General features: G+C 48.9%; 1 protein-coding gene across 7 annotated transcripts in view; it reads left to right on the top strand.

Annotated features, from left to right (window-relative positions):
- Nucleotides 1–18,858, top strand: part of COL22A1 (collagen type XXII alpha 1 chain) — a 261,252-nt gene that overhangs the window by 222,459 nt on the left and 19,935 nt on the right. For all 7 annotated transcript variants that reach the window (XR_007472957.1, XM_049700887.1, XM_049700886.1 and 4 more), the window contains 4 exons: nucleotides 1,379–1,432; nucleotides 6,026–6,079; nucleotides 10,016–10,069; nucleotides 14,293–14,346. Coding sequence is in view for 6 of the 7 variants with exons in the window: in XM_049700887.1 (XP_049556844.1) it covers nucleotides 1,379–1,432; nucleotides 6,026–6,079; nucleotides 10,016–10,069; nucleotides 14,293–14,346 (216 nt within the window). In the remaining variant the exon portion in view is untranslated. The remainder of the gene's footprint in view (nucleotides 1–1,378; nucleotides 1,433–6,025; nucleotides 6,080–10,015; nucleotides 10,070–14,292; nucleotides 14,347–18,858) is intronic.

Below are 18,858 nucleotides of genomic sequence, written 5' to 3'. Positions count from 1 at the left end.
AGGACTAAATCAAGACTGCTGGAAAGGTGTCGATGAAGTACGGTGAGACCTTGCTCATTTGTTATCCCATGCTTAGTTATTACCTGCAGTGCTTCTGGTCTTGAGTTGGCCAACAGACACACACAGAAGAAGACCACTGGCATCAGACTTCTGCTAACAGAGAGCCCTTTATGGAGATCTCTGAGTGTGTACCTGGTGCTGCTGGCTAACTCTTTATATGTATCACCCTACTCAGTTCTCTCAACAACTCAAGTTAAGTCAGTGCTGTCTTTTTCTTTTTTTCCCTCTTTCTCCATTTTACAAAGGAACTGAGATGCAGAGAGGTAAAGTAACTTCCCATACAGCTAGTCAGTGGGGACCCAGGACATGGACCCAGGAACTCTGGCTCTGAGAGGGTGCACTCCTAACTGGTACCCTCAATTCTCAATGTGCTGAGCACATTGTAAACATTGCCGCATTTACTGCTCACCTCCCTGTGGCATGGGCAGTATCACCTTCTGCCTTCTGTGGATAAGGAAACTGAAGCATCAGAGCCGGTAAGAAGCAAGGCATCGGTCAGTCTAAAGAACCTCTACATTTATCACCCAGCCAGCCCAGCTCCTAATTCATTCATTTATTCAAGAACTATTGAGTGTCTACTATCTCCAAGGCGCTGTTTTAGTTCCCAGTAAACAAGGTGATAAACACTAAGGTGTCAGATGGACGCAAAGGCTGGAGAAAACTAAAAGCAGAAACGGGGCGTTGAGGAGCAGGGACTTGCAGTTGGGGTCTGGCAGGCAGAGAATGTCTCACTGAGAAGCTGATACCTGAGCCAAGGTGTGGACGAGGGCAGGTTATGAGCTCTGACACATGGGGGTTTAGACTGCAGGCGGAAGGGGTAGCACGTGCAGTAACCCTAGGGCAGAAGCCTGTCTGGGGCTCACTCTGCACCACTTACCTGTGTACAACTCCCCTTCCCTTTATCCATCTGTGCGTCTCTTCATCCTTGGACTGTCAATACAGGCAGTTGCCTTCCTTAGCTCTCTGGAAGATAAATCCAATTGTTTGTTTCTTGTCTGCTGTCCTGAAATGTTCCCTGATGTGAGCTGAAAATGTCCACGCTGGAGTGAGACCATTTACTCTCATCTTGTGGATAATTAGCTGGTGAATGCTTTGGCCTCTCCTGAAACGCAGCTGCTGTCCTCCCGACGTCTTTGTATCCCCAGAGGCTATCCCAGCCTGATGGGGAAGGCAGAAGTACCTGAAACACTTACAGTTCAGACAGCTGGGAAGGGGCACAGGATCTAAGGTCTGTGCATTGCCTCATGCGCAAAGAGGAGGTGCTGATGACCTCTGTTCAGATACACAGCAAACTGGCTTTCTGCTTTACCACCCTTAGGGAACAGATGGAATTGCCGGAGCTGCGGGACGGCCAGGAATCCAGGGATCCCCAGTAAGTTCCTCATTGGAGAGGATGTGCCTTCAGTTTGTGTTTGGACCTTCCCAGAACCCCAAGTGTTTGCCAGCCCTGCCCTGGTCCTCCCTAACTCCTGTGGCTCACGTTCCAAAGGTCTGTTCACTACTGGTCGACCACAGGAGGAATTGCTTTATGTTAGAACCCTGGTTACCTCGCCTCTAAATTAAAGGTTTGGATGAAATGACCTGGCAATCTGTGATTTCAGAATTCAGCTTACAACCAATTCAAAGTGGTCCAAGGTTTAGCCCCATCTCCCTGTTCCTTTTCGGTGTGGTTTCTATTTGGAAGAGGCACAGGGGAGGAGAAAGCCCTGGAGCTACTCCATCCCGAGCCTGTGGCATGAGCCAGGTGATGTGTCAGGCAGGAGGTAGCTACTGTTATCCAGTTGTTCAAAAAGCAGAGTGAGGGCTTCCCTGGTGGCGCAGTGGTTGAGGGTCCGCCTGCTGATGCAGGGGACACGGGTTTGCACCCCGGTCCGGGAAGATCCCACATGCCGCGGAGCGGCTGGGCCCGTGAGCCGTGGCCGCTGAGCCTGCGCGTCCGGAGCCTGTACGCCGCAACGGCAGGGGCCACAACAGTGAGAGGCCCGCGTACCGCAAAAAAAAAAAAAAAAAAGAGTGAAATTAAGAAAGCGGAAGTCACAGGTCAAGGTCCTAAAACTACACAAGTGGAGGTAGTTGGAATCCAAGACTTTTGTCTCAAACACCAGCATTATATTCATTGCTTGAAGCTGCTGGGACCATTCTTGGTTTCAACACCATAAGGCAAAGGTGAACCTCAGTTTAGCAGGCACTGGGCTCGTAGTCACTACATGCATATTCACTTAAAGGAATTTACGGTCCCTTGATATCCCTTATCTCATCTGACTGTCCTATCAGTAGGAATCATTGTCTCCATTTTATAAATAAGGAAAGTGGTCATAAGAGAAGGAAAACTACCAGTTCAGGGTCACATGGTGAGGAAATGTCAGAGCTGGGTGCAAACCCCACTCTACAGAAATCTCAGTGTCATGTTCCAGGTAGGGCTATTGCTAGCAAGCAGGTCAACCCTGCCCTGGTACCTCTGGACTCTGGTGCCAGGAGCACTTCCTCCTCAGGTGAGGAAGACAAAGCCCAGGGGGATGATGTCACTCGTCCAAGGTCATACAGGAAATTGATATCCAAGTCGGGAGTTAAGTCAGTTTGAAAATTCCCATTTCAGCATTCCTTCTATCACTCCACGCTGCCCCACTGTGTGGGATGGTCGGGTTAGGGGCAGGACGGATGTCGAGATTGAAATGCCTTTTCTTTTTACGATCATCATCTAGCTTTTTACGATCATCATCTAGCTCATGCTTTTGCAGCAGCCCACTGAGAAGTCCCAGGATGAATAAAATATGAACCATACCGCAGACAGCTCTTTATTGATTCTCAGACAGAAAAAGATTTCTCCCATAAAAACGAATGGACTATTTGCCTGAGGAGAATAAGATGCGGGTCCCAGATGTAAATCCTAGGAATTAAACTACATTAAATGAGATATTGATTCTGTCCTGGCAAGTTATACCTGTGCTTGAAGTTGCCCGTGGTCTTGGTATTTCCACATAAACATCAAACCAGAAAACAGCTAAAGTTTTCTTAGCACAAATAATGAGTATTGGTAGTTAAAAAACAGAAATAAAGTTAAATAGGGAATAGTTAAAAATATATATACACACACAGAGAAATCTAAAACATTTCTATTGCATTTTGAATTAAAACATATAAACCATTTGCCAATCTTTTTGACATGGGATGAAGGCCGCCATTTTTATTTCTGTTCCCCTGAATAGAGTCTCTTGTCATTATATTGTAGAAAGAACATCCACCCATTTACTATTTGTTGTCTTTTTAAAAAGTGGTTTGAGGGACTTCCCTGTTAAGGATCCGCCGGCCAATGCAGGGGATACGGGTTCGAGCCCTGGTCCGGGAAGATCCCACATGCCGCAGAGCAACTAAGCCCGTTCACCACAACTACTGAGCCTGTGCTCTAGAGCCCATGAGCCACAACTACTGAGCCCACGTGCTGCAACTACTGAAGCCCGCGCACCTAGAGCCCGTGCTCCGCAACAAGAGAAGCCACCGCAATGAGAAGCCCGCGCACCGCAACGAAGAGTAGCCTCCGCTCGCCGCAACTAGAGAAAGCCTGCACACAGCAGTGAAGACCCAATGCAGCCAAAAATAAATAAATTTATTTTTTTAAAAAGTGGTTTGGGTGTGTAACAACACCTTGAAGCAATTTGAATGTAGGATCCTAGTTTGTTAGGACTTTTTGCAAATCTTTTATAGCTATCTTGTGGTACAGCTATCAGCTATCTATTTAGACAGTGAATGTCTCATCTTTATCAAATATTTTCAACATCTTAATTTGCGTAAAAAGATCATTTTCTTTTTCTACCTGAATTTCATTGGGCAACCTAATGAACAATTAAATTGTGTAATGTCCATAGCAAACAACAAATGGTGAAAACAGGCTTGGGAACAACCATACTGGCTCCTTACTGAGGCTTCGACTCACCTGATTGGAGCAGAAAGACCCTAAGTAGTAGATATTTTAGTCTTGCGGGCCATACGGTCTCTGTTGCAAATCCTCAACTGTGCCACAGTCAGGCGAGATCAGCCACAGACATTATGTAAACTAGCGGTGAGACTGCATTCCGATGAGACTTTATTTGCAGCCACAAGCAGAGGGCGGGAGCTTGCTGACTCCTGTCCTAGATCACTGGTGCTTTCATAGCAGGGTCTTGGCAATAATAAGCATCCAAGAAGGGATCCAGGAAGCTCTGTTATCAATATGTAAAAACACCTACCTAGGGTGAATATGTAGCCCAAGTTGACCAAAAACCCCACTTTATTTGTTAATGTTTGTAGGTGTCGTGATATGGGGAGGGGGTGAATGTTTTTTTTTGTTTTACTGTTATTATTTTGCATTGGTGTAAGTGGCAATATGTCTAGACAGTCTCAGATATCATGCAGCATAAGTTTACAGAGATGCAGGTCATGCCAAATTGTTATCAATGCAAATGCGTAAACATAGCACTTCATTTTTTCAGAGCTAAGAGTAACCTCCCAACGTGAATAGGTAGAGTGTAGATACTTTTAAGAATAGGTTTCAACAAACCAGTAGTGAACCTAAAACATTGTTCATTCTTCACTAGTTCCCGAAGGTCTATGAAAATAAATTCTCAATATCTGTTTTATTTAATAAATTTATTTATTTATTTTATTTTTGGCTGGGTTGGGTCTTCGTTGCTGCACGCAGGCTTTCTCTAGTTGCGGCGAGCAGGGGCTACTCTTCGTTGCGGAGTGTGAGCTTCTCAGTGTGGTGGCTTCTCTTGTTGTGGAGCATGCGCTCTAGGCGCGCGGGCTCAGTAGTTGCGGCTCACAGGCTCGGGAGTTGTGGCGCACGGGCTTAGTTGCTCCACGGCATGTGGGATCTTCCCGGACTGGGGCTCGAACCGTGTCCCCTGCATTGGCAGGCAGATTCTTAACCACTGCATCACCAGGGAAGCCCCTCAGTATCTTAATGATGTGATACTGGTATCTTTCATTTTCTTCAGATTTGGAAATGAAAGTCAGTTATTGAGTTTTTATTGAGTTTAACTAGTACTTACTAAAGAAAGTGTGCTTTGGTCCCCTCATTGAACACTTTACATGACAGTATACTAAATCTCTATGAATCTGAAATAAATATCAAAATATTTTTGCTTTTGCTTTTCTTCCAAGGGGATAACATCACAACCGTTAAGAATCTTTCATTTTGTGTGGAATGTGGATTAGAATTTAAGCCAGACGTTAGTGTTTTATTGCAAAAGAAACACTAGCAGGAAATTATAAAGTTATCAGGACTTTCAAAATACTCATGGTAGAGATGCAGGATGATATAATTATGCACATTAGAATAAAAATGATAACACCGATTACCTCATCTGATGTAGAAACTCTAGTTGACACTGATGTGTATTTTTGCTGAGTAAAATGAGAAAGGAAGTATTAATGCACCTTGGTAAACACAATCTTTCAAGATCTGTTTCATGGGGGAAAGGGATACTAAAAGCAAGCACTGATGGTAAAGAATTGGGGAACCTCTGGATAAGACGGTGGCAGTAACAAAACCATCTGTTACCTGTGCCCCTGGTCAGCTGGTCAGTTCTTTACTTGTCTTGAGTGCTGTACGCAGAAGCCCTGCAGGTGCTACGGTCTGTGCTGTGAGGCGGTCTGGGGACAAAGTGCAGAGTTGGATCTGGACCCAGGTCTTGTGGACCCCTAAACTTCTTCCCAGTACGCCTTCCAAGCACTAATTCCCCGAGTCTATGTAATAAGGCCAAAATGAGCTCCGGTCTGCACACCAACCTGCATGATTGTGCTCTGTCCAGGGCCCCTCCCTGCCCTGCAGGGAAGCAGTACCTGGAAAGGAACCAGGTGGACGAGGCAGATGCAGAAGCACTAAAGACTCCTTCCAACCCACGAAGGCAATTCTGGGTGAGATCATTTACCTCCAGAAAAGCCAATCCCAGAAATTTAATGGTGTTTCGTGTCTTGGATCTTTTAGGGGAAAGAAGGTCCTCCTGGCCCCCAAGGCCCATCTGGATTACCTGGAATCCCAGTAAGTGGCATGTTTTTTTTTAAATCTAGTTTCTCTACTGCAAAAATAAGCAAAGAAAACTATATTGCACCATTGTAGACACAAAGCATGTTTACTAGGGAAATTTTCAGCATTATAGAAAATTAGAAGAAAAATAATACTAACCAAAGCCAATTTTCGTCTCATTCTTCCTTTATGTATTTGTTGTTGTTTCCTTATGAAAATAAAATTTTCATCTCTTTCTCTCTCCACACACACATCAATCAACAGACACATACATACATAACTGTGATAATTGTGATAATATAAACATTTTCTGTTTTCCACACTGGTATTAAATGCTCATAAATTTTACATACATTCTACCCAATAAATGTACCATAATATATGTGATTATTCTTCTGTTGCCTCATAAGTCTTATAACTTTTAAAAATCTACAATAGATTATTTTACATTAGGTTTTTATTTTACAGTAGATTACTGTTTTACATTAGATTATTATTTTATTTCTATAGGATGGTGCCCCAAAGTGGAGTCTACTGGTCAGAGCACAATAATATCTAAGGTTCTTGATACATACTGCAAAATTACTTTCCACAAATGTTGTTCCGGACTTTTCAATTTAATATACTTCTCAACAGGGTCAGACTCTCCGGTATGTTAGTAATAAGGCTGCTCCAGAGAGGCCACGTGCTGCCTTCTTCATTGAGAATAAATCCTTGTGTGGCTCCTCGTCTGGCGTGTGCCTGCAGCTGAAACCTCTGCTGGACACAGCCCCACCCCTGCCCTCCACGGGGCATCCTTTTGTTCTAGCCATACTGGCTTCCTTTTGGTTTCTAGAACACTCTGCACCCTCTCCTCTCTAGGCCACAGGGCCTTTGCACATGCCTTTCTGTCCACCCAGAATGCCCTCTTGTCACCTCTTTCACTATTCGATGCCTTTGATCTTTTCCAGCTCATCCCAGGCATCACTTCCTAGAAGTTTCCTCTGCCCCCCAGGCTAGAATAGGCTCTCTTAGTCTCTTTTTCCTTTCTTCCTAAGTGCCTGTCTCAGCTGGTAGTCACATGTCTATTTGCGTAATGGTTTGATTAGTAACCACCTCCACCATTATTCACTAATTGATTTGCTCATTCAGCACATACTGGTTAGGCACCTACTGGGTGCTGGGTCTGGGGACCTAACAGAAGAGTGCCTGGTAATCATGGGGTTATGTTCTGGGTTCTGTGGGACCAGGCTTTTGTTGCCCACACTTGGTGGGCACACGGCAAATATGACTTAAATAAATATGTGGATGCATGAATTGTTTTCCTAGAGCCCTTCCTCCTCGAGTGTCTGATAAGTGCTACTGCTGGTCGAGCAGGCATTTCCAGGGCATCACCAATAGCCATCACTGCAACCACACAACCCCCGAGGTTAAGTAACCTGTCCAGGGCACACAGATCTTAAAAGACAGGCTGGGATGTGAAACCCCGGTTGGTATAAAATGCAACGCTGTAGCCTAGTGTGTCATAGCAGCTAGGAAATACTTGATTTAATTCCAGGAATAATAAAGCTATGGAGAGAAAATTCCAGTTTGAATTTTCTGCCAAGCCCTTATGATCAAAGTCCTAGGGTGCTGGAGAAGAGAGAAATGACCTGAGATATGAGTACACGATTTTCTTAGTAGTATCCCTCCTCTCTCCCAGCTTCCCTCCTTCCTTCCTTCTTTCCCTCCAGTGCTCACCCCATCTGCTCTCTGTTATCCTCAAAGGAAAGCCGAGACGACCTCCCTGGCACCTCGTGAACTCACCCTGTTTTCCTCTCTGTCTCTTTCTCAGCCCTGTCCTGGACACTCCAGCCTTGTCCTTCCTCCCAGCCACTCTAAACAACTTTGCCTTCCTCCAGGTCATCGCTATGTAGAAAACTCTTCCTCTCCCTCTGCCCGGGCAATAGGAATCATCATAGCTTTCACGCACATTGCGCTAACCACAGGGCGGGCTCAGTGCAGAGAGCTTTCCACGTGTTAACATGCATAATCCTCACCACACCTCACTCCTCTGTTCATCCCGAGGTCTCGGCTAGACATCATCTTCTCCAGGGAGATGTCCTTGAACCTCCCCAGTGGGATTAGGTGGGGATCAGAGCTGTGCTCTGAGAGCACTTCCTTCATAACCCCTTGCAGCACTTGGGATTTACAATCATAAATACCTGTTGGGGGCTTCCCTGGTGGCGCAGTGGTTGAGAGTCCGCCTGCGGATGCAGGGAACGTGGCTTCGTGCCCGGTCCGGGAAGATCCCACATGCCGCAGAGCGGCTGGGCCCGTGAGCCATGGCCGCTGAGCCTGCGCGTCCGGAGCCTGTGCTCCACAACGGAAGAGGCCACAACAGTGAGAGGCCTGCGTACCGCAAAAAAAAAAAAAGAAAGAAAGACCCTTCATATATGCCTTACAGCTCCTCCCCCTGCAGTGTAAGTGTGAACATCCCTTTAATTTATTAAAGGTGAAGAAATGAGGCTCTGAGAAGTTCACGGATTGCTCAGCAATCCGGCAGTCGACGAGAGTAGTCTCTCTCTCTCGGAAGCCGCACCTCCTTCCCCGATGATTCAGTAGAGGCTGCACTCAGCCCTCTTCTGCGTCGCCTGAAGCGGCGCTCCTGCTGCTTCCGGGAGCCAGGTGTCTGCCCCGGGGCTCCCCTGGGGTCGGCTGCCCTCCCTGCGCGTGTCTCACCTGGGTACGTTGGCTTTCTCTTCTGTGCGTGGGTCTCCTGACCCTCCCCCCGCTGCTCCGTGCATGGGAGAAACGGTTTCTGGAGTTAAACTCTTAATTGAAAAGAGGATCCGTAGTGCGGGGCCTCCGAGTCAGCCCAGCCGGCTTACCTGGCGTTACCATGGTCATGCCGGGAGCAGGGTCTTAATGAGTTACGGGTGCGCGTGGGGCATTGGCTAGCGGCCCGGATGGTCAGTAAACTTACGTTACCGTCCTCAGTGCTTCCTGCCAGCGCCCAGGCACTGGCGTTAAAGGCACTGATGAGGAACGATGCACGATCTCGTGCGTGCCGGCCACAGTGGGAGCAGCTGCACTGCTGGCGCCGATTACCGATGCCTGGTTTGCTAAACGTTGCAGGTGGTGGCGTTGATTCTGAGCCCCCTCGTGACTGTAGCAGACAGGTTTGTCATCTGTGTTTAGGAGAGGGGCCGCTGCGAGCTGAGAATGTCAATAACTCACCCAAGATCATAGGCACAGTTGATGCAAGTGGGGTTCAGACCTTGCTCGGTGTGACTCAGGTTCCCCTCTGCCTTGCTGCCTGTTGCTTTCTTTCCCCGGAACCCGCCCAGCCCAGGTGACCCAGGACTGGAACCTGAGTCTGTGTGATGCTGTCATCATTGTCCTGATCTACAGAGATTCCTGAAGAAGAATGGTCTCTTAGATTAAACATGAGGCTTACAGTGTCTTACTGAGAGCAGGAGGTGGGCCAGTAGGAGGTGGGGAGCAGGTGGGGGATTTGTAGCTTGATTTCATGGAAAGAAACGTGACATGTTCGTGGCCTTCCTGTAGCCTGGACATGGCCCTGGCTGTGATTCACCTCGCCTGCTTGTGTCCCGGGAGCTATAGGTGCTCTGCCGCAGGCCCCTCGGGTCCTTGTCATCTCCATCAGAAGCCGCCTCCTCGCCATGGTCAACCCAGGAGGCCCAGAGATGAGCCCATGTTGTCCTAAGTTTGACTTCATGAAAATGTCCAGTAGGGGCTTCTTTCCATCTTTAGCAATAATAATGCAATTTATTGCTTTTGCACCGTGTGCCAGGCACCGCCAACCAGAGATCCAAGCCAGAAGCATGGTGCTGGGGGAGAAACCATGAAAAATGAAGCCAGTTCCGCCTGTTGTGTGTGACTGTAGCTGTGCACCAGGCCGAAAGGCATCTTTCCTTCCCTCCCTCTTAGCGTCTCCATCCAGATAAACAATGTGAGTTTATCTTGCAGGGAGAAGAAGGCAAAGAAGGCAGAGATGGAAAACCAGGGCACCCCGGAGAGCCGGTAAGGGACTCGAAGGTTCTTACCATTTACACGCCAGATCAGCCATTTCTCAGAAGCAACTACTCTGTGTCCAGAGCTGCTATGAACCGGGCACAGTGAGAGTTATTTGTTGTGCATTTCTTCATTTACTTCTCCTGAGAACTCTGCAAGGTAAACACCGCTGTCCCCATTTTACAGCTGAGGAAACTGAGTCTCGGGTAGTGGACTCTATCCTGGGGCTCCTGCTTTTTTTTTTTTAACTGCCTCTGCAGCCTCCATCCTGTTGATGTGGAAGGGGACTGGGCAGGTGAGCACTGGCTGGAGTAGAAACCCGACATCCGAAAAGCCTGTTAAACCCCTGAAAGCCTGAGCTTCCCCTGCCATCTCTAGGGGATGCGAGTTTGTCCTTTCTTCGACATTGGCATAGAGGTTTTTTTTTTTTTAATCTTTCTTTGTTTGTTTGTTTGGTTGGTTGGTTGGTTTTTTTTCTCCTTATCTTTAATGTCAGCTGCTGAGCCACACAGCGAGATGGACTGTGTGCTGCTGAGGACGTCTGTCTCTGTGGCCCCAGCAGCTATTGGCTGGAAGTGTGCAGTGATTTCTTCAGACCCGCCTCTATGACCCCGGCGTTGTCCCTCCTGAGGACGGTCCGCCCCTCTTGAGTGTGGATCTGGGCTGCGTGATGCTGCTGAAGCTTCATTTCCTAGCAGCAGTTTTGTCTTCACAAACCCCTTCCATAGCCTCCACACCGAGGGGAAGACGGCAGGTGGCCCCTGGGGCTTAGAGACCTGGTTCTCCCGACGCCCACCAGCAGGAGACAGTTACTGATGGGGTGCACCCAATAAATACCACGCAGCTGTGCAAGACGGGGGATGTTTTCTAGATACAGACATGGGACTTCTCCAAGATACATTGTTGAGTAAAAAAGCAAGGGCACAGAGCAGTGTGTTTAGCTGCCCTATTTTGTATGAAAATGGGTCTGTGTATATTTATCTAGCATTTACATAAAGGGACTCTGGGAGACTCCAGAAACACCAAGAGAAGTAGTTTCCATCCATGGAGGGAAGTGAGGACGGGTGATTCTGAGCACAAGGGACATAGGGATGGGACGTCAGTTTTTGGTCCGTAGTATGTTATTAGCTTTTTAATTTTTGGAGCCGTGTGTGCAGTGCTTATTGATAAAATTAAATTAAAATATTTTATGCCAAAATTACAACCACAACCAGAAGAAGAAACTGGCTTCGGATGCTGGCTTCACTCCCTACAGGCTTTGCGACCTGGCTTGAGTCAAAGAGCATCTCCCGGCTTCGGTTTCAATTCAAATAGAATGAGAATAATAGTAACAACTTGCTGGAGCTGCTGGAGAATCAGATGCCGTGAGAAGTTGGTTAAATGCATCAGGCTTCTCTAACTGTTAATTAATTTAGTAAGTTACTTTTCCAACTGCTCTAGTTTTAACTCCTGGTGAGGTTAGAACCTCAGAGCCTTTAGAACCAGTAAGTGGAATTACATAACAGTCTCCACAGCAAGGCTTGTGCTCCATTTAATTTGTGCGGCCGTAACTGTTATGACTCACTCTGCGTCTTATGCAACCTGCCAGAAGTACCTTCTTTATCGCTTTTCCCTGTTTGCCAGATGCCGAGACCAGGACTCACTGCCGAGGGGAAAGTAAGAGCTTAGGACAGCGAGCAAAGTAAACAGCTCATCTAAGCTGCTGAAGGCTGACGTCCAGCCGCGCAGCCCTGGTGGGCAAGCGGCAGTTAGGCAGGCTGAGGACGTGGCAAGGGAGCAAGAAGCACAGGTATCGCCACCGCGGCTGACAGCTGCCGTGTGCACACCGAGGGGGTGCTGAGCGCCTCGTTACATTTGCCAGTGTAAGCCCCAGGAAACCCCTGTGGGGTGTGGGTGTCACTGTTGGCCCAGATGAGGAAACGAAGGCACAGAGAGGTTAGGTAGGCTGGCCGAGGTCACACCGCTGGTAAGTGAAGCATCCGGGACCCGCACCCTGAAGGCTGACCCCAGAGCTCAGTCAGCGCAGAGCAGGCAATCAGCTTTTTTTGCAGAAAGTGTATTATCCTGAGGGGCTGTCACTGACAGTCCAGGATAACCGAGGCCCTTGGTCTGCACTCAGTCTGTTTGTGGAATGCCTTTTCCAGACAGGCCTGTGCCAGGCGCTGGGTGTGGACGGATGGAAGGCCAGGTCTGCCCTGGGTAAGCAGTGGCTAAGTCAGCGCATGGAAGGCAAGGCCGGTTCTGCTGGAAGCAGAGGGGGCTCAGCAGCTGTCCCCAGCACGTGGTCCAGAGCTCACCTGTCCGTTGGTTCTGGGGTCTCAGCGTGTGGCCATCCTGACCTTTATCACTCTGAGCTGCTTGGGAGAGATTGGCAGAGGAATGGGGGCACCAGAGGTCCCCTGAGAGCAGACCTGGAGACCAGGATGGGGTGCAGGTGGGGTATTTGGAGAAGATCCCAGGAGCACGGACAGAGCGGGGAAATGGAACGAGGAAAGAAGGAAAGCTGCTGGCAGGCCAGTGGGCAGACGTTCCAGGGGGCACCGCGGGTCCACTCCCCCGGAGACCAGCTGAGGATGTGAGAGGAGCGCACCTGGCCTCCCCGGTCCCACCCCTGCCGGGGAGCGGGCTAGGGTGTTCTTCATCAACTTCAGCCTTTCTGCCTGGGGGTTGCTTGCTGTGGCATGAACTCCCACGCACTCGGGCCTTCGACACCTCGGAGTCAAGTGCCCCAAAGGCTGTTCTGGGCACGGCCTTCTGCCTGAGTGGGGGCTGATCCACAAAGGGACAGGAGCCCTCCCGGGGAGCCAGGGGGGTGGCTGGGAAACAGCGGCACTGCCTACTGGTAGTGGGTGGTTAATTTCCACTTTGACTTATTCCTTTAAATCCCTATACATTGGGGACATGGATGGACAGACAGTAGACAGACAGATGATGGATGCGTGGATAGATACACAGATAGATGGGTAGATACGCAGCTTTTAGAGTTGCCCGTTGCGTCATTTTTAATAGGAGGCATTTGAGTATTAGTTACAGTGTAGGGTGAAGTACAGAGGCTGTGGAACCAAAATGCCTGCGTTAGAACCCCAGCTGTGTGACCTTGAGCAGGTCACTTAACCTCTCTGTGCCTTGGAGTTTTGCCTGGGGCAGAACCAAAGTGCCTCCCTCATGGGTTGTTGTGTGAAGCGCTGGCGTTGTGCCCGGCGCATGGAAAACCCTCAGCAGTGTGTGGTTGTTATCCTTTGTCTGCTGGCCGCTTGGGCCGGTGATGGCTGTCCCACTTGACTGTGGGGCAGGAGCCAGGCTCGATCACAAAGACCTACGTCAGGGAGGCTGTCCTGAATTTACAACTGAGAAACAGATCCAGGGAAGGGTAATGACCCCCAAGATCACACGGCTAGACTTAGACGAGCTGGGACAGAAGAAGAAACAAACTCGGAAGTCAGAGCTTGGCCCCATCCTCCTTCCCCTGTGACTTTCACTCTGAATCCACGGATGCCCTTCTCCCTCTCCCGTGCCCCGCCATGGACCCCTTCTGGCCCTCCAGGTTTATAAGCTGTGAAAATGAAGGGGGACTTGGGCGAGTAGGCCCTCCTGTTACCATGGAGGCGGGGCCAGCATGCTGCCCATCTCCCCATCAAGCACACGTGCCCCTTCACCCACTTTCCCGGCTCACCCCAACCCTCCCTCACCTCTCACCACTTTATCTGGACTTCAGCAGTAAACTGCAGGCCCCCTGTCAGCAGGCGCTGCTGCCAGGCTGAGGAGAGCCTCCTTTCGGGTGTTGCTGGGGTCCAGTCTGGCTTTGCTGTTTGTTAACTCAATGAAACCATAACTTCTTTGAGCCTCAGGTCCCCATTTGTACCATGCAGTCGTCACCAGCTGCCTCGGGGTGGTTTTGTGAGTAGGTATAAAGCGGTTTCTAACTTGGGCGTGTACATAATCTCTCATGCAGACCAGAACCCTTCCAAGGATAAGAAGGGGCACCGTGAATGGGTGTTTCAAAGATGAAACCTGTGTAACCAGCGCCGTCCCAGGAAAACCAAGAACATAATAGGCAGGGCTACGCAGTGCAGATTTCTATGGACTAAAATGGACCACAGTACCAGAGGGTAGGGTTGGCAGGGGGCAGAGACTGGCTGGTGGAAGTATGATGCTGTGAAGCTCCGGCAGCTGAGAACAGGAAGGTCCTGCAAATGTTGTCTTCAAGTTCTTCTTTTCTTCTTTATCCTCAGGGCAAAACAGGAGAGCCAGGTCTGCCAGGACCGGAGGGTGCCCGCGGTCCCCCTGTAAGTGCTGAGCGTGTGTGTGTGTGTTGTCCGCAGTGGAATAAAGCCATCAGTCACTTGGCTGTGACGCCGTGGGTAGGGTCCTCTGAGGCTGCCTGGCCGTGGATTCCAGAAGTACCTCTCTGCTAAGACCTTGGTACTTCTGTGCAGTAAATCCAGTCCTTTCACATGCCATTGCTGTAAAATTTATTTTCAGACTTGCACCCATCGTTACTTGTTGTTCTAAGTTTCCTTTGTTCTTATCCTATTTATTATAATTTTAATGGACTGCCTCTGGATGATAGAACCTAAAAATGAGTCTCAATTTTCATTCTGAACCCTTTTCACAGCTAAAGGGTTTTTCCCCAATCATAACAGTAACTCCTTCTCATTGCGTGACAATAACAAATGATGATGGTAATAAAAAGAGAAAGAGTAAGAAAAGTAATGTTATAGAGAAGAAAATAGTTACTTATAATTCTATAACACAGAAGTAAAGCTCTGTTAACGTTCTAGTATGTTTTTTTAGTCTTTTTTTCTAGGTATAAAATCCAGCATTTATATATCTAAATCTACATCTATCATTTATATATCTAAATCTGTATCTAGCTGTCGAGCTATTTATTATACATATAAACATATACAGACACCTTTTCTTTTTTTCTTTTTAAGAACCACCATTTCATATTTTTATTATATAAAATTTCAAACATATACGAAGTAAACAGAATAGTGAAATGAACTCCCATGGGCCAGTCACTGAGCTTCAGTCATCATTATTCTGCTTCATATCTACCTCTACTCATTTCCTACCCCCTACTCAATACTTTTCAAAAGTTCTTTGCTATAAAATTTACACACATCAAAAAATCTTAACTGTATCATTTGGACAAATAGATATACACATGTAACCCACATCATCATTTCATTTTAAGCCCCATGGTTTTCTACAGGGGTCTAAAACAAGACTCAACAACTTGGATCCCATTTTAAGGTCAGGATGGCCAACCCAATGCCAATGGCTTAGATTGCATGATCAGTTAGCAGTGGATCTGTTGAAGGGATGCTGAGGTAGGGAGGGGTATACTGTTATTTATATATATGCATAAAAATCCACAACAGAGCAGAACAGGAAAGAAACATACCTTGCAAGTAAAGGAGTTGGACTTCGAGTGATCTAGGAAAGAAGATAAGCAAGGCCACAAGAGAGAGAAGAGACTTCATAACTTTATAAACTCCATGAGAAAGAGAAGAGACTTCCTACTTTTTAGCTTTCAGATGGCAATTAGAGGAATCCCAAAGCAGGGCCTAAGAGGTTGCCTTGATCGCCAGTGTTTTAAAGCTTCTCCACAGCCTGTTGAAAAGGCTCGCGCTTGACAGAGGCTTCAGCGCATGTCTTCACTCTCTCCTACCTATAAAAATGAACCCTGTGTATTTTGGGGTTGTTGGGTTTTTTTCGCTAAATGCTTTACTCCTTTATAATTTCAAAATTGTTTACAAAATTCCTTAAATTTTCTTTGGAAATGAATAGGATGTTCAATAAAAATCTTAAAATCCAATTATCTGGCAAGAAGTGGGAGATCAAAATGCTAGTTCTATTTCCTTAATCTGTTTTTCTGTTAAAAAAAATCAATAACTCACCTGGCTAGTATTCAATAAGGAGGAAATAAAACACAAAAAATACTTTCCTTTTCCCCAACTCTCCTTGCTTTTCACCTGCCTGCATCAGGAGAAGAAACCTAAGAATGGGGACTGCCACCTCTTATGGGGGATTCAAACACAGAATTAGTGATTTTTTTTTTTAAGGTCGTTTCTGGTTTACTGGAGGGAGGGTTTTTTGTTTTGTTATATTTTTCTTTTTTCAGCCATGGAGATCCATTTGCTGGGAAGTGTGCTGGGGCAAGATCCACCTCTCAACAGAGAGTTGTAAGGAATCCTACTTCAGTGCAGGGACAGAGGTTAGAGACCCAGGGAGTTGAAAGAACACCCACCTCCTCTGGCTGGCCCGGCGCGAGCTTGGAGATAGACAGACCTGGGCTCAGCTTTCACTTTGTCATTTATTAACTTTGTGACCTGGGTCAGGGGGCCGTTCTGAACCTCTGTTTCTTCTTTTATGAAACGGGCATCAGAACAGCTCCCACTTCTATAGGGTGGTTGTGAGTACTAAAGGAGAAGATAAAACACGTGAAACTCCCAGCCAAGCGTCTGGGACATTGTGTGTAGCTCCCTTAGTTGGTGCTTCTGTCCATGATTATTTGGGAGGAGAGCAAGCAGGGTCCCTGCCTCTGCACTGGCTGGATCTGGGGAAGATGCTGGGCCCCAGGAGGCCCTGTCCCTCCCCAGGGGAAGGGAACTGGCCTATTTTGAACAGTGGAGAGCACTGCACTGTTTATTTCTTTTTCAATCCTTACGGCAACTCTGCAGAAGTGGGTTCTACCCTCATTTTACAGATGTGGAAACTGACTCCCAGTGAAGAGAAGTAAAGCACCCAAGACCCACAGCTAGAAAGTGGGGAGCCATGGTTCAGTTCCAGACATGACCCCGAAGTCAGCCCTGCTCCATCATACTTAATAGCATGTAAAGCCCCTTTCCATAGATTAGTCCTGCAAAGCTCTGCCAGGTGGGTATTTTTATTATCCTCGTTTCATAGATGGTGATGTTAGGACTCCAAGGGGTAAGTTGACTTTTCCGAGGTTACAGTGGTTCAATCTGGAGTCAAATCTAGGCGACTTCATGCCCTCCTCCTGCTTTTCCCCTGCACCTCCCAGGCTCTGAGAGCTTCCCTTTCTGTTGCACCGCCCTGCGGCCTGGGAAGTGACCTTCAGAGCCTCCCTCCTGAGGCCACCCATTCTTATCCCCCAAGCGGTGAGGACCTGGAAAGAGAAAGCGTTTCCAGGGTAACAAGCATAGCCACACAGCAGTGGGGCTGCTAGGCCACAGCTCTCATCCGATGGCCAGGCCAGAGGGCTGTCTTCTCCCCAGTAGGGTCTTCACTCGCTTTTTGAAACCGGGAGATAAACTCAGGAGATAAGGCCTGAGAAGGGCCTGGTGGCATCAGCTGGGAGGCGTTTGGCCTTGGCCTCAGAAGGCCCTGTTCGGCCACACACTGCGCCTCCCAGAGTTGAGAGTGGCAGTGGACAGGCTTTGAATCGTGGCTCTACTGCTTACTCTCTGTGGGATAGATCGGCCTGAGCTTCTTTTCTATACAGTGGGGAAAGTGAATCCCATCTTACAGGACTTCATTGCACTGAAATGGGAGCGTGTCCTGTGGCTGCAGCACATGCGCGGTAGGGGCTCTGCAGCTGCGGTTTTCCTCTCTTCCCCCTGCTGCGGCCTTGCTCCTCTCTCCCTGCCTCGAACCTTCCTTATAGAGAGTGAGAGGCTAGGACGGGACCTCGCCGCTCACTGTGAGGCCACCTCCGCACTGCTCGGAGAAGTGCACGAGTCCCTGTGCTGTGCAGCCCCTGTCTGTGGGGCTTGTGTTGACAAGTGAAATTAAATTCAAGGCCCCGTCCCAGGTGCTCCCCAGACCCCCTGACCTTGACCTCTGTGCACAGACATCAGCCCTCGTACAAGGGCATCGCTCTGTGTCAGCCACTGGCTGGGGACTCAGTCGAGCAGGACACCCAGAGCAGTGCTCTGGCAGTGACGACGTGAGGAGGTGACGCACAGAGAGAAGGGTGCCAGGAAGGCGGTAGATGGTGACAGCGGGAGGGGTGACTGAGATGCTGGAGTTGGGATGGGAGGCTGGCCGAGAGCAAGGCCTGTAACCGGGAGGGATTTACGCGACGGGCAAGTGCACACCAGCAGGAGGGAGCAGCGGTGAACACGTGAGGCCCGCCGCAGGAACCACGGGTGGGGCGGGACGTGCAGCAGGATAGGGCCCAGGACCTGGACGTGGTCTGCTGGCCTGGGGAGGGCGGGCAGGGCCTGCTCAGCTGTGGGATCAGCGTCCTGTGAATGCCTGGGTCTCAGCAGGAGGGCAAGCACCCGGCCCCCCGGGCTGCAGAGATGCTGTCCCAGCTGGTCAGGAGCAGAGCCTGGGGGAGGGACAGTGGGAAGTGGGAGGGCTTCGGGGCTGCGCAGGCCTGCCTGGACCCAAATCCGATTCCTTTCTAGCTGTGGGGCTTTGGGCAGGTGTTCTACGTCTCTGAGACTCAGCTTCCTCATCTGTGAAGTGGGGATTCTTCCACAATCAGGGTGGCCTGACTGTTAACAGATGGTAGCGTCAGCTCCGCTAACAGCTTCGTCTTTGCTCAGAGGGTTTGTGCTTCAGGGAGAATATCTCAAGCTGCTCTTTTGTGCAGGGAGGGCCCAGCCCCGTGGCCCAGTATGAGGCTTCCGGGCTGGCTGTACTCACAGCTGCTGGGGGGACCAGCGATGGCTACAGGAATGAGGAAGGTGCCCAGGCCCTAACTTGGGGTGAAGGCAGTGTTGTCTCAAAGAGAACTGCCTACCCCAGGATCCAGGCGGAGGGGGTCCAAGCCACGTGGTATGAGATGAGGAAGAAGCGGGAGTTCAGGAGACACGTGG

Source organism: Orcinus orca, chromosome 17, assembly GCF_937001465.1.
Source record: "Orcinus orca chromosome 17, mOrcOrc1.1, whole genome shotgun sequence".
In the NCBI taxonomy this organism is placed as follows: Eukaryota; Metazoa; Chordata; class Mammalia; order Artiodactyla; family Delphinidae; genus Orcinus; species Orcinus orca.
Note: the sequence above shows the minus strand (reverse complement) of the source record. Positions and strands in the feature narration are given on the sequence as shown.